Source organism: Aspergillus tanneri (genome assembly GCF_003426965.1).
Source record: "Aspergillus tanneri strain NIH1004 chromosome Unknown AapTan_2_pilon_pilon_pilon, whole genome shotgun sequence".
Lineage (NCBI taxonomy): Eukaryota > Fungi > Ascomycota > Eurotiomycetes > Eurotiales > Aspergillaceae > Aspergillus > Aspergillus tanneri.
Window position 1 is genome coordinate 139140 of NW_022984629.1, and position 14311 is coordinate 153450.

Sequence of the window (14311 nt, forward strand, 5' to 3'; positions counted from 1 at the left end):
GTCCAGCAATCTCCACTCGCGACTTTTCTTTATTTCTTCTAGTCATAGCAGAAGCGTATTCCTCTTCAGATGAATGCACCCTTTATTTCCCAGATACGTTGCGAAGAGCGCATGCCCTGGCGAACATAACAAGGCGTTTCATTATTTAAATATTGTTACCCATACAACGAAATCCGTTTTCATTTTCTCTTCCGCACATATCTATCTCCCAAAGATTTTCCAACTGCCTATCAAAGCGAAGGCGCCTCACCTATATACTCAAGTTCGGTTATTTCAACGCCTAGCGACGAGCGTTTACGCCTAGGGCCGCAGAAGACTCGGGGGCAGAATGGATCGTCAGATACTCCGCACGGCCAAGTTGGGCGGATCATAGTGTTTCCGTAACATATAGTATTAATGCATTACCTATCTTCGCAGATTATAGTTTTCTTTCCAAACCACCAACCGCGCAATGGTGGAAAAAGCTTGCAAGGAAGGTGAAAATGGCTGGAACACAGGATCACTATCCATTTCAAATGCTATACTACGAGCCTTGATTGCCGCCACTGCTGTCGCTACGTGGGTCACACTGCATTATCGCGTGCTCTATTTACAGCGCCTTGGGCAGCTTTGGAGACTCCATTGTTGAGAAAAGTGTGGGATGGAAATAAATAGAGAGGCAGGGCACTGCAACTCTCTTCTCTCCCTGGTCCAATCTTGGTATGCCATGGCCATTGTCAGACCCTTTGGGATTTAATGCTGTAGTTCTATTTTGATAGTATTCATATGGAACTAGGACTACTGCACGTATAAACCTTGGCAGGAAAATATTGACCGATCAATGTAATAAGAGAAAATAGATCTAAGACCTTGGCCCTGAGCTCATGGATGATTAATTGACTAGCCCATTGGTCATCGAATCAACTGCGAGGGCAGTCGATAACAATAAGGCACTATGTCTTTCAGGCTCCGGGAGATCATGGGCTGCCAGATCGACACCAGAGAAACCGGCTTTTTGGAGTTGCTCATTCCATTGCTCAGCAGACTGCAACGGGCTCTCTGTTCTGCCTTCATCGACACCAAGCCACCAACCCGAAAGCGAGCCAAAAGCGATGTTAAAGTAAGGGGTCAGCCTCGTGAGCTCCACAAGTCCAAGCACGCCACCGGGTTTCAGCAACTTGTGAATGGTGCCCAATGACTTAGTCAGAGACCGCGTAGCATGCACAACATTCGCGGCAATGATTAAATCGTAGGAATGCTCTTCAAATCCCTGTCCTGCGGGGTCGTTCTCGACATTCAGAGTTTTGAACGTTAGTAGATGTTCCCAATTTTTCAGGGTGGTCTGGCCAGTCTTAAAGAAGAAGTTGGAAATGTCAGTGTACATATACTCCGAGCAGAAGGATTCGCCGGAAGGACTGCATGCTTGGAGTACTTGGAATGTCGTGCCTCCAGTTCCGGCGCCGACCTCTAAAATTCTCAAGTCTTTTTTATGAGAGCTGAGCATCTTTGCATAGTCGGCCACGTATCGATTCGGTCGGGCACCTTCATCGGAAAGGTACATACGGAATAATAAGTCATCCCTAAGGACATGGTAAAGCGGATTGGTTTGGCCAGTCAGGATGCGAACTATCTCAGGCCCAATCCGGGTTATAGCCTCGCCTTCCACACCCAGCTTAGAGGTAAGCTGGTCTAGCTCGTTTTTGGTGTTTGGACTTTGTTGAATGAGCGCCCTCCCCGACTCTGAATTTACGAACTCCTGTAGGGCTTTCCACCAGTGGGCTCGATGGTCCTGTTTCACGGCCAGTGTATAGTTATGCATCTCCTTGACAGCCCAGTCGATGTACCGTGCGCAGGCAGCAGAGCAGAGGTTGAATTTCTCTGCTGCCGACATTCCAACTTTGTCGGATTGCAAGGGCATGACGGCCGACTCCAGCATCTCAGCTGTAACAGATACCCCACCAACGGAGGTATCTTGACCTGAGGTATCTTCGCTCGTCTTGTTGATGAGTGCGAGCGGAGTGAAGTGCATGCTTGCCCACGCCGTATTGATTTCGTTGTCGAGCCAGGATTTCCAACCTTGGACACCGCCAAAGTAGAACATGATCTTGGCAGGCTTCCCAGGTATATTTGTGCCGACAAACCAAGAGCGGTGCTCGGTGGCAGGCTTCGATATCCATACAGAATTCCATAGTCCATCAGCATGACCGGACCATGCATCCACAGCTTGCTCCGTTACGTTGATCTTAGCAAGGTTGTTCTTTTCCATGTGGCCAATAGTTTTGCCGATCCAGTTCGCTGCTATCTCCAGCATAACTGGTTGGTTTCCCGCAGGCATGTGAGGGCCACAAACTATGAACATGTTAGGAAACCCAGAAACAAGGACTCCAGCGAACGTTCCAAGCCTCTCTGTCCAATATTCCTTAAGAGATTTGTCGTGGCTTCCTGTGATCTCCATTTCGTTCAGCGCACCGGTACCGGCATCAAATCCCAGAGCGAAGATGATCATGTCAAATTCGTGTTCAGCTCCGGAGCTGGTGCGGATCCCTTTTTCGTAAAATTCAACGCCATCTTGACTTATATCAACCAGCTTGACGTTGGGTCGATTGAATGTCTCGTAGTAGAAGTGCCCCGAAGGCGGGCGCTTAGAACCAAAGGGATACTTTGGACACAGGAGTTCTGCCTTCTCCGGATCCTGGACAATGGCGCGAATCTTTTGACGGATGAATTCCGCAGCCTGCTCGTTGGATTCTGGGTCCATAAAAATATCATCAAATGTCTCCATCTGAAAATTGAAACAACCACCTTCCCAGCCGTGGTCAAAGACTTGTCTGATCTTGTCAGCGTCTGCTACACCCTTGACTGTTCTCCCTGATGCTTTACATGCGTGACCCGCGAGGTTCATTTCTGCCAGTTTCCATGTGACATCATGGTTCTTTTTGATGTCAACAGCCTGATACTCATCGATGGTATAGTTGCGTCCCGGAAGCACGTAATTTGGTGTGCGTTGAAACACAGTTAATTCTTTGGCGGCGGGAGCAAGTTTGGGAATGAGGTGGACTCCGGTGGAGCCAGTGCCAACAATGGCGATGCGCTTGCCATGAAAATCAACCTTGTGCGCAGGCCAGTTGGATGCTTGGTACCACTCGCCAGTATACGACTCGAGCCCCGCAAAAGTCGGGTTCTTTGGAATTGACAAAATCCCAGTCGCCGGTAGGAAGTAGCGACAGGTCGTGGACAGTCCATTGGCAGTGGTAATCGTCCAGATGTTCTCACTATCACTGTAATGTGCGGCCGCAATACGCGTACCAAATTCGATATGCTTACGCAGATCGTAGCGGTCTGTCTCCGATGTTAGCAGATGACAACCCAACTTCCTGAGTTTAGAGGCAGCCTGGCGAAGGGAGAGAACCAACCAACAACACGACTCAAGTATTGTTGAATCTCTTCCTGAGACGGATAACGTTCATGAAAATCCCATTCCTCCATCAACTCCGGGGCGAAGTTCAAAAGGTAGACCCATGCTTCGCCATCGGTTCGCGACCCGGGATAGCGATTCCACCACCACGTGCCTCCCACATCCGATGCAGCGTCGAAACACTTCACGGTCAGGCGAAGCTGGTTAAGTTCCCATAGCGACCTAATACCACTGAAGCCTGCCCCGATGACGATAGCATCGTAATCCGCAGTCATCTTGGACATCATAGGCTATAGTGGCAAAGGGGGCAGGATGCGAGTTAGGCTTCAGTATGATCGAAAGTAATACAGGAGGTATGGCATAATTTGAATATTAGGTGTTCTAAAGTTAGCCGGATTGATAATTACAGTTGTGTACTAAGTATTCGGTTTGAGCCATGCATGAAGCCGTTGGCCTTATCCATGAACTGACGGCTTCGGTATCGGCCACCCGGGACAGCTTAGGCAAGAACTTTCGGTGCGGATCATGCTCACATCTTGGAAAGTATTAGCGTCTTATGGTCCTGATAATGCACAATATATACTATTATATATGATTTGACTATATTTATATTTTCTTTGATAGTTCTAGTTTACTCTGAAATTTATCTATTTTCTATAGTTTTATATAAAATATTATACAGATTCGCCGCTAAACCTTTTCGACCAAAATTCGGCATCCTGATTCGGAACCTGCCGGATAAGGAACCAACCGCCGAATCGAACAAAGTCAGCCAAAGCCACAAACCACTTGAAGAGATTAGTCTAGTTTAGCACAAGTGCGGATTTACTCAGGTCGAGTCTTTCGATGAGCTGATGCAACCCCCACCGGGAAATTTGGACTAAGTAGCAAGGTAGTATTAAAGCCAGCCAGTCAAGGGTTGGTGAAGAATATCGTATTGTTCAATTTAGCTCTAAGGTCAATCAAACCCGGCAAGACAAAGCCAGATAATGCCATCTCTATTCAGCACAGACAATGCCCCTCAGCTGGGAGTCGCCCTCCTACGCGTATCTCCGCTAGTCCTCTCGTCGGCGTCTCTGATGTTCAGCTGGGCTCAGGACATTTCGCTCGGCGCCTTCTTGCACCACTCGCTGCGCAACGATCCGACCCATCCAAGTGGCAAAATCCTGCCTCGCTATCTCCCCGCATTCATGAAACCTGGGCTCTGGGGAATTGGTTTGACGTACCCAACGGCTACCGTCCTATGTATCGTCAACGGGTTAAGTGGCCAGAGCCGTGAAACCCGCCACCTGTATTTTGCTGGTGCCGTGCTAAGTATCGCTCATTTCTGCTGGGGCCCTTCCATGTTCGCCATTCTTCGCCGCATTCAGGATCCCAAGACTGCCGGAGTCCCTAATGAGAATGCGCTAGAGAGTTGGCTACCCAGACATCACAGTCGGACTCTATTGGTTAACGTCCCGGCTTTCTTGTGCATCTTTACTGCTACTTTGGCTACCATCACCGAGGGTCTTAAGTAGGGCAGAGACTAAGTAATCTATCTTGGCGATTTCATTAGTCATGAATTTTTTCTCTTGGAATAGGAGAATGGTAGGGCACCTGCCACCAGAGAATAGAGCTTCGAAAAGATTATTGACGTTTTTGAATATATAGGAGAATAAAATAATTCATTTATTGATTGCACTGTGTCACAGTACAATAATCACTTATACATTATGCTCGAAGCATTTCAGTGTGGCTCCTATTAACTTCTTGCTATAAATGACTGCCAGGCTCAAATACCGTCCAGTCACTGATTAGCAATTTCCAAAGCAACAAAACTTATATTCGTAAACCGCCTTTTTTTTTTTTTAAAAAAAAAAAAAAAAAAAAATTCTGTATTTTCTTGCCAGTAGCAACCAACATTAAGCGAACTCCGAATATATAATGTAATGGTAAAAAAGAACCTTTGTCTCCAAAGGGTTGTGTCTTTCCATGGGCGGGACTGAGGATCTTCATTTTTCGAGTAACTGTTTGTAGAAAATGAAGCGGGTGAGGAGCTTAGAGGGGTCCACAATATTCAAACTAGTAGAGAATTCTAGACTTCGAGATAGCTAGGGTTGTTTAGGGGAAGGGATATGCAGGGAGCTGTATCACCTACAGGCCAACTATCAGCCTCATTAGGAGGTAGATGTCTGAAACACCAAGTATATCAACCAGCTGAGTCTCATACATTCCTATCTAAGGTGCTCGAACAAAGGTGTCTTCTAACTAAAGGATTCTTCAGGGGTAGAATGGGTACCTCCCGCCGACGAGCAATATTGTCAACCTGACAGAGACCGCTAATCTATATAAGCTCCAAATTACCGCACTAGTGGTCACGCCATTTGATCCTTGCATAGTTATTTTGTGTTGACGCAGATTGTTTTATAGGAGACATTAGTTAGAAAGTTATAAGGAGATCGCTTGTTCAGTCGTGACAGACGTATACGAGTTAGGTGTCAAGTCAAAAAATATTCAAGTTGTCCCAAAAGTCCATATAAATTCTGACAGTTAATAGTTACGCGAGGTCCGCTCCACATGCGACTGACTTGGGTCCTGAGAATGGAATCCTATTTCGAGGCTTTTCATAACAAGACTGGTATTAATTATGGGGCTCTTCAGAAGGTAGTGCGTATCTAGTTAACGCACTGTTATTCGGTATACCATCAATTAGCTAGCGACTTAGACAAGTGCCACGCTAACCCCTCTTGTTCACTGAGATATCCACATTTTCTTGCTGAGTTTCGCTACAAATTTGGAGGTCATACCTTGCAGACGGGTGAAACATTCTTTGTGCCACTAAACGTACTAACTAGCACTCAATCACCTGACATATGAAGGTCTGATTCTCCTAATCAACATCCTTATCCTCCCTAAATACGTAGGCAAGGTGTCAAACTAAATATGGAATAGTTAAAACATGATACTAAATGTTGACGGAGCGGGCACTGACTGAAAACAAAAACCAGACATGAATCGGGAATAGAGGTATCTCAAGGTTGACATTTTCTTAATGTGTGTCGAAGATTACTAGCTACAGTTGTGCTTCTTTAGTCATCCAAGGTGGGTCCACATGCATGGTAATGCCGCGTAAAACAGCTAGCTACATACTCCGTAGTAATTTGTTGACCACCTCGCTTAACGTATTGGCTAGTACGCATCCCGATAAATTCTGGAAGGACTCCTCTAATCTAAGCAAATATTCAAGACTAAATAGATGAGAAATAAGGGTAAACATGCGTATAAAGTATGGCAATATTAAGGCAAATAATGACTGCAACTACTAGAGGTATTATAAGGTTGACATGGTTTATATAACAGCTTACTTCGAGGATAAATTTATTTTCTTTTTTAAAAAGTAATTACGAAGCTATTCAAGGGCGAAAGAGATCTTTTTATTGCCTGCCTGCTTACGTACTTCTTACTGTTTCTACCACTGTCATACCAATAAGGGGATTTATATCATTCAGTTGGAGTACGCGCTCAAGCGCTTACCTTATACCATATATTATGCGTGGGGTCGGTAACGAACTGGATGGTGCGCTATGGTACAAATGGGAATATATATATATATATGTACATAGGGAGGAAAGGAAGGGCCACTTATATTGCAGAGCTAATCGCTAGCCTTCAAGATTTCAGGTCAGAAGATGCGAATATATGTTCGCATTTGACTAAATATCCTAGCCAAGGATCCAACTAAGCTGTCGCGATTCCGAGGGCTCCTAACACAATGCTGGTATAGAGCTTGAGCAGATGAAGCTATTACTAGCATGCACCGGAATACGCTTAATTTTTGATAGGAAAGCGCGCGAACGAGGCTTTAAACAAGATATTGACCCCCAGAGCTTGATAAAGTATTTTGAAGATGGTAAACATACTGCTCGTCCAAAAGTAGCAGGTTAAACACAAAAATCTAGTATTTAATCTGTATAAAAGAATTGGAATGGGGATCCTTGCTTTTGAAGTTTTTTATCCTGTCTTAATTCGGCATAGTCTTTGTGATCATGGCTTTTATTCAGTTAACCCGACTACTAAATCTGGCATTACTGACGAGTAAAAAGAGGATTTTGTAATTCTGTCTTTCCCTCCAAGCTGAGATGCTGGAGGACTTTAAAAATACTATTTTTACCGATGAAACATTTGTATCTCTTGGCCAAAGCCGTGGAAGTTTGGCCATCTGACGTACAAGTTATGAGGCCTATAAAATCTCTTGTATCCGCCGCTACTAGAAGTGAAAGAATGAATTCATAGTCTGGAAATGTTTTACATATGATAAGAAAGGTCCTTTACATGTCCGGAAACCGTAGACAGCGAAGCAAAAAAAGAGGCTTCTAAAGAAATTGCAGCAATAGATAAGGAGCGTAAACCATTAGAAAAAGAAGAATAGTAATTGAATACAACTCTTGCATAAATGAAACTTCGTACAGGTAAAATGCTAGGTAAAGAGCCTAAATGGAATTGGACAAGAAAGAATGGCAAACTGGAGCGATATTCAAAAGACCCTTTTTTTCTTTAGGAAGTCCCCTAGCCCAAGCTTATATCTTGTGCAAAAGAATGCATAGTGGAGCGTCCGAATACTATTATACTGGAAGATAAAGCTCCGATCACTATTGTCACTTTTAGAAGACAGTATCTGATTGTCATGGCGCTAAAAAAAAAATCCTAAATTTGGCCTGGCAACTCACCAGATCTCAATGCAATTGAGTGGCCATGGCCATGGCTAAAGAACTGTACAACCTCGAGGAGCTTCGCCGAATAAGAAAACTGCAGAATCTGCATAAAAAAAGGACTGGCATGAGCTGTCTCAGGAGACTACAACATTGGATTGAGCATCTCGTCCGTCGTGTTTAAGACATTATTCAGTTGGAATTAGAGAAGGAATATAAAGAGCCGCACAGGAAAGGATTCAGGGAAAAACACTAGAGTTAGGGGTATCTCTCTAAACGACAGAATTTAGGAGATGGACCACTATTCTAGTGCTTTGTATAGCCTCATTTTGCACTTTTCAGGATTATTTTTGGGCCATTTGAGCCATTATAATGTATAATTAACGTGTCTTGATTTTATTGCTTAAGTACCTTCATAAGATCAAATATATGAAAAGTTACATTACAGCCATACGTGGCATTACTGTCAAGACAGGACTATGTGGGTCCAACCTCCGAAAAGTAAAGAAACGCACCTCCACTGTCCATCCATCCTCTTTACAATTGTGTTCGGATCCATCTTAGTAACTTGGGCCCTGCTGTGGACAGTTAGGGTTCGGGTTCGGCGGACCGCCGGCCGATTAACTCCGCTCCTTTAGTGGGAGTCTGTCGCTCGTATATGTATGCACGGCGCCGAATCGGGAAGGATTGTGGTGCCTCGTATTTGAAAATTGGAACACTCCCCTAATATGGCCTGTGCACATACTTTAGCGTATGGAGCAATAGCAAATAAAGTCAAAAGAATAGCTATTAATTAGGCAGAAATACCTAAAATAGCAGGCGGTGCTCAAATTTAGTCGCTATACTCCATACAAGTGATCCAACTTCCTTCCAATCTCACCGCCTGTACCGCTTCGTATTTGAGCAAGGATATACCATATGAGGCTATTTAAGCCTATATTTCTTAAGCATTATAACCTTTTGGAGTCAGCCTGTTTTCTTTATTTTCTATTTAATTTCCCATATTACCAAACCACATTAATCGACCCCTAAGATAAACCCAATCCAATTTAGTTTATGAACAGACCCACCATTTCCCCTTCAAAGTGGAGATGTATTCATACATTTGGTACCGTAGCAGCGGCAGTACGAACCCAATTATGTAAACAAATACGACACATGAAGATCGAGATGCACTAGGCTTCTTTCGAGGCCGAGCGACAAGAAACTCTTCTGAGAACGTACCCTTGTCCTTCTAAATTTTGGCTGTTGGACAATTACCTCACGGAATCCGTCTACGACGTACAATACTGGCGAATCCTGCACAATGAGCATGCTCGTTCATGATCTGGGCCTTTCTCGTGGTGCATGTGATCGCTGCCACGGGCAGAAGCTTCGGTGCATACGGGAAAACAGCAATGAAGGCTGTCTACGTTGTCAGAGAGCTCGTGTTAAGTGTACCCCGAGGCCTGTGAGGTCTCGACACCGCGTGCGTTCTAACGCAGCTCAGTCGGCACCAATGCATGGCAACAACTCTGCACAATCACTTAGTAAGCCACACGATCAAAAGAAGAATGTATGAATTTTAAGAGCTAACTGCCCAAAGTAAACCGTGCCACCGAGCAGGTCAACAAGGACGTTCCAGCCCATTTCAGTCTTTCACCTTCAAGCTTGCTTGATTTTCCGCCTGATTTGGATCTGGGTCTGGATTTTGGTTCTCCACAGGGTGAAATTGGTCCTCCTTTGGAAGCACGTAATCTGCAACCCGCTATGGATCCTGGTACTATGCAAAGTCACCACTCTAGCCAGCCATTGGCTCTGGAAGCGCATCGGGGCCGTAGTGATGGGCGATCCGAGCATGAACATCAAACTGAGCTCCATCGCACGTCTCAAGGCTCCTATATTTTATCCGCTTCCACATCTACGCTGGTGCCTCCCTACTCGCAAGCGTCTTCAACTCATTCCAGTCGCCGGCTGTCTCTTGCAAGGAATATGATTCCAAAGAGCCTAAACTGTCAGGAGGCCCAGGATGAAGGGAACGCTCGTCTCATAGACTTCGATTACCAGGGAGGGACAGCTCTGAACACCGACAGGGAGGATACTGGCGCTGATTCCGGTTATGGGCCTTCAGTTACTAGTCGTTCGCAGCCCACCCACTGCGAGACTCAGGAATCGTATAATATGGGACAGCAAACTACCAACCCTATTGTTGACCCCGTCATGACATCCTGGATTCGTAAACTTTCGGATATGAACTTGGAGCTTCACCAACATAAGTTTTCGATTCCTTCGACTGAAATAGAGCAAAGCATGTGGACAAATACCAAAAGCAGTGGGACGAGTAGCGCCCCTAACTCCATCCAGCACGATCAAGAACTTGCAGTAGATCGCACATTCAAACTCTCATACCAGTTTACGGAAATTCTTACGGATATCTTTTCTCGATTCAAGACCCACCAGGGATCTACCAGGCCTATAACAGCCGCTCTCGCATTAGACCAACCTTCACAGCTGCTTGTATTATCCAGCTATCTGTGTCTTGTCGAGTCATACGACAAGATCTTACAGCACATCAAAATATGGACTGAGATCCAATTCATGATGGGTGTATCTTCTGCTGATGGGCACTTTCCAATTCAACTGCCGAGTCTAGCGATTGGCTCCTTTAAATTACCCACATCCTCGTCGACGCGACCACTTGTCTTGATGTGCATCATTGAGGCAATGATAATGCAGATACATAATCAAGTTAACGAAATGATAACCCCTGCGAATACTCGCAATGGAACAGCGAGGATGTCTCATACGGATGGCGAGCAAGGTACCGGTGATGGTGGTGGATTGAGTGGCGTGGCTAAAGTAACGCTACAGGCAATAAGAGCCAAGGAAGAGTCCACCATGAAACTCCTACATGTAGCCTGGAGACGTGCTCTCCAGTGTGGTGTTCCTTGACAAGGTTTATGCCCATGCAGTGCTGGCATCATGGAGACGAGATAAAAGAATACTTGGCGCTAGAGCAGATTGAAAAAACACTTACCCTTGTTGAAAATAGAATAAAGTAACCAGATTCCAATGGTATTCTAGCAGCTTTTCATAGCAACGGGAATATGAAGCATGGATTAAATCAGTAGATCAAATTGATCCACGAACTGATTCTTAAAGAATCAAAAGAAGGTACAGTTTACCTTTCATATTAGATCTGCCTATGGGGCAACATTCAATTCCTTAAATTCTGGGTAGTTGGGCCTACCATCTTCACCAATATTCACAACCTTCCCATCGCTAACATATGTCTCTATCCAACCAACACTGACTTCCGCGTGGATGCCACTAATAAAAGGTTCCTCTTCTGCCTGTAGCGATTGAAAGTCGGGATCAGATGCCCCCTTGTAGAAAGTCTCCATATCGCGAAACAGAAACTCGACTTGAGCATCGTAGTCACGGACAACCCATGGCTTTCCGCGTTTGGCATTAAGCTCTTCCGTCATGTCACGAAATGATCTAGGAGCAAAATACTAAAATAACAATACTAGTCAGCTACTCCTAAGAGACAGTAACAGGCCGGATGACATGCAATTGTGTTGTACTTACTATAGAAAACCCCTCGATACCATTCTTGGCATGAAGCTTGGCCGCGCGTGCGGCGTGTTGCTCGGTGACCCAGCGATGGAAATCCTCTTCACTGACATGTGGTTGGCGGTAATGTGCCACGGTCATCCGCAGTAGGCGCCTCTTCTGTATGGGCTGAGCAGGCTCGGCCATTTTGGCGAAAAGTCGTAAAGGATCGTGAAGTGCTCGAGTTCACACAAAATAGCAACCGAGGGGAACGGAGCCTTTCTACGGATGAAGAGAGAACTTGTAGTGAGTCCCGCTGGTGATTATGCTTCTGGGGCCAATGCAACCGCCGAATCGGGTACGTAAGAAGAAATCAATAATACTATCGCCGATATCATACCGAGTGATCGGCGTTCGGAGCTGCGTGGGCAGCTATATCCAGAGGTGCATCTCACCGAAATTTATCCACTCGGCCGCAGGAGCCGCGTGTGTAACCCAAGAAGTCTATCATTTCTGCTTGCCCCTTCAATCCATGAAGGAAAGAAGGTCTCCTACTGTACAAGGTTTGCACTGTGTCTTCCAAAGGAGCTCTTCCTCTCGGGAAATGCATCTATATAGGAACTGCTTTTGTTCGTCCAACGGCTTATGGCCCAACGGCTTATGGTCCAACGGCTTATGTTAGTTGCGTTGGCCAAGAACTTGAGCATGTGCATGGCACTTCAATGGGCCCGTGGTCAATTAATCCTGCTTCAGAGGGTCTTACCGAGATTCCTTGCATACCTTACGCGGAGACTAGCGGTCCTCCTAGTGCAAATAGAGAGCCAAAACGCTGTCGGGCGTAGTGACTTTCCCCTGTTTCCTGGACAATGCGGTTCCCAGCCATCAGTCGTAGCTGGTAGCCTAAGAAATTTATCAGGAACTCGAAACTAAATTATAGATACCGTATCGTGAAATTCTACGCAGCAGCTCGGGTCAACATCTTTATTGTTTACTGTAGACAACTCTCCAACACCCTTCTCTCCCCGTCAATAACGATCTAGGCATCCCATAAACACACGTTAATAAGGGTACGAAGCTCAGTGATCGTAACTAGTCTTCTATACAGAGTCTCAACGTCCCAGCTTATGGCAACGACTTATGGAGGCTCCTCTACTTTATACATCGTCCCATGTATCTCCACAATACTTCTAATGCATCTCACCTCTTAATCGAGGAAAGACAGGGAGCAAGTTACTCCCAAGAAGCCAGAACTGTTGAGGTAATTGTGAGCACTTGAATTTTGAGCTGAGGGTAGCGGACTTCACTCACACCATACCAACAGTACGATACATAATCGTCTTTCTCGTCATAGCTAGAAACATAGCCACCTAGGCACCGTAGACCTAGGGCAGCGAATGCAATACTAGCCACAAGCGGTGGCCGCCATAAAGCGATTAGACCTATCGTCCAAGCTGTGATCAAGGCGGCGAGTGACCAGCGGGCCACCGGCTGGGAGAGCAGCAGCGGGATCGTCTTGCGACCCATTAGAGCGTCGGCGGAACGATCACGGAAATCTTGGGCATGACCCTACATGATTGCGGCTCGTATCAACTGCCAGGAAGAATGTGGCAAGCGCAAACTTACAGTGGTGGCAAATATAGTACCCATCATAAACGTAGCCATTGCCTTCAAACCGTGCAGCTCCCTTCCACGATCTTAGAGCATGTCAGATTTAATTTATATCTACCGGTGGCTGAGGCCCGTACCGAGTATGATAGTGGTTCCCCAACAGTAACATGCCAGACCTATGGCACCGATAACATTTTTCACGACGGGTATCGCAGCCAGGCCCCCTTCGTTGTAGATCACGATGGCCACCGAGTAGGTTATAGTGCATGGGATCGTCTTTGTATAAAAGGCTGCAACCCACATCGACGTAAATAGAATGTAGTAGAGTATGGTTGCACTCTCTGGCGATATACGACCGGATGGTAGAGGCCGATGCGGTTTTGCGATTCTGTCTTCTTCCACGCCGTTGATCTAATCACTCGAATGAGTGCATAGGTCGTATTTTATGATGTGGAAGGCCACGCTGACCTGATTTTTGACCTATGTCCATGTAAGTCGAATGTAAGTCAGTGCTATAACATAGTTCCTTGAATATACTTGGAAAGTAAGCAAATGTAATTGATTCCAAAGGAACCCCTTCGCGATCAAGTAGAAGCCTGAAGGTCCAGCGAGCACAAGGGCAATGGCCATCTACATCGTTGCTTATTAGCGAGCTGCTCAGACTACTGGGTGATACATACTGGAGGCAAAGTGGCGGCAGGGATATCAGATTTTCCAAACAAATATAAAGTTTTTACAAACTCGGAGGAGCGAACTATCAATCCGAAGGGGACCTTCATAGCTAATATCGGCAACACAAAGACGCAGCTTTCGTGGAGAGAACAAAATAGAGATACGAACACTGATTTTTAGTCTGGCAAACAGGTTATGATATGGACATCACATATGCTTCCTTATGGTACAATTACATAACGATTGCGCCGAAACAGTCTGCTTCTACCATTTTCTTTTAAAAATGCAGTTGACGTAACATTAATTTTGCAGAATTCTCTATGATTGACGGACTTTCCTATTAGGGGAATTCCATAGGCCTCTTCATATGAAGCACGGAATTTGCAAATCTCCGAAGAACCAGCAAAGATTACGC

At 45.5% G+C, this 14311-nt stretch overlaps 5 protein-coding genes across 5 annotated transcripts; 2 read left to right on the plus strand and 3 right to left on the minus strand.

Annotated features, from left to right (window-relative positions):
* Positions 1–871: 871 nt before the first annotated feature.
* Positions 872–3681, minus strand: psoF (bifunctional monooxygenase/methyltransferase psoF; the record flags this gene model as incomplete). Its single annotated transcript, XM_033564769.1, has 2 exons — positions 872–3318; positions 3393–3681. 2 exons carry the CDS (start codon positions 3679–3681, stop codon positions 872–874), a joined length of 2736 nt encoding a protein of 911 aa, XP_033430526.1.
* A 702-nt stretch (positions 3682–4383) lies between these two features.
* ATNIH1004_000044 (uncharacterized protein) lies at positions 4384–4911 on the plus strand (the record flags this gene model as incomplete). The annotated part of the gene is made up of 1 exon (XM_033564770.1): positions 4384–4911. The coding sequence occupies one exon, from the start codon at positions 4384–4386 to the stop codon at positions 4909–4911; it is 528 nt and encodes a 175-aa protein (XP_033430527.1).
* Positions 4912–9580: 4669 nt separating this feature from the next.
* On the plus strand, positions 9581–11013 carry fumR (Zn(II)2Cys6 domain-containing transcription factor fumR; the record flags this gene model as incomplete). Its single annotated transcript, XM_033564771.1, has 2 exons — positions 9581–9611; positions 9668–11013. The coding sequence occupies 2 exons, from the start codon at positions 9581–9583 to the stop codon at positions 11011–11013; spliced, it is 1377 nt and encodes a 458-aa protein (XP_033430528.1).
* A 251-nt stretch (positions 11014–11264) lies between these two features.
* ATNIH1004_000046 (EthD domain-containing protein) lies at positions 11265–11823 on the minus strand (the record flags this gene model as incomplete). Its single annotated transcript, XM_033564772.1, has 2 exons — positions 11265–11576; positions 11653–11823. 2 exons carry the CDS (start codon positions 11821–11823, stop codon positions 11265–11267), a joined length of 483 nt encoding a protein of 160 aa, XP_033430529.1.
* A 1023-nt stretch (positions 11824–12846) lies between these two features.
* Positions 12847–14003, minus strand: fma-TC (terpene cyclase fmaA; the record flags this gene model as incomplete). The annotated part of the gene is made up of 6 exons (XM_033564773.1): positions 12847–13182; positions 13240–13310; positions 13362–13635; positions 13693–13704; positions 13762–13854; positions 13905–14003. The coding sequence occupies 6 exons, from the start codon at positions 14001–14003 to the stop codon at positions 12847–12849; spliced, it is 885 nt and encodes a 294-aa protein (XP_033430530.1).
* Positions 14004–14311: the final 308 nt, after the last annotated feature.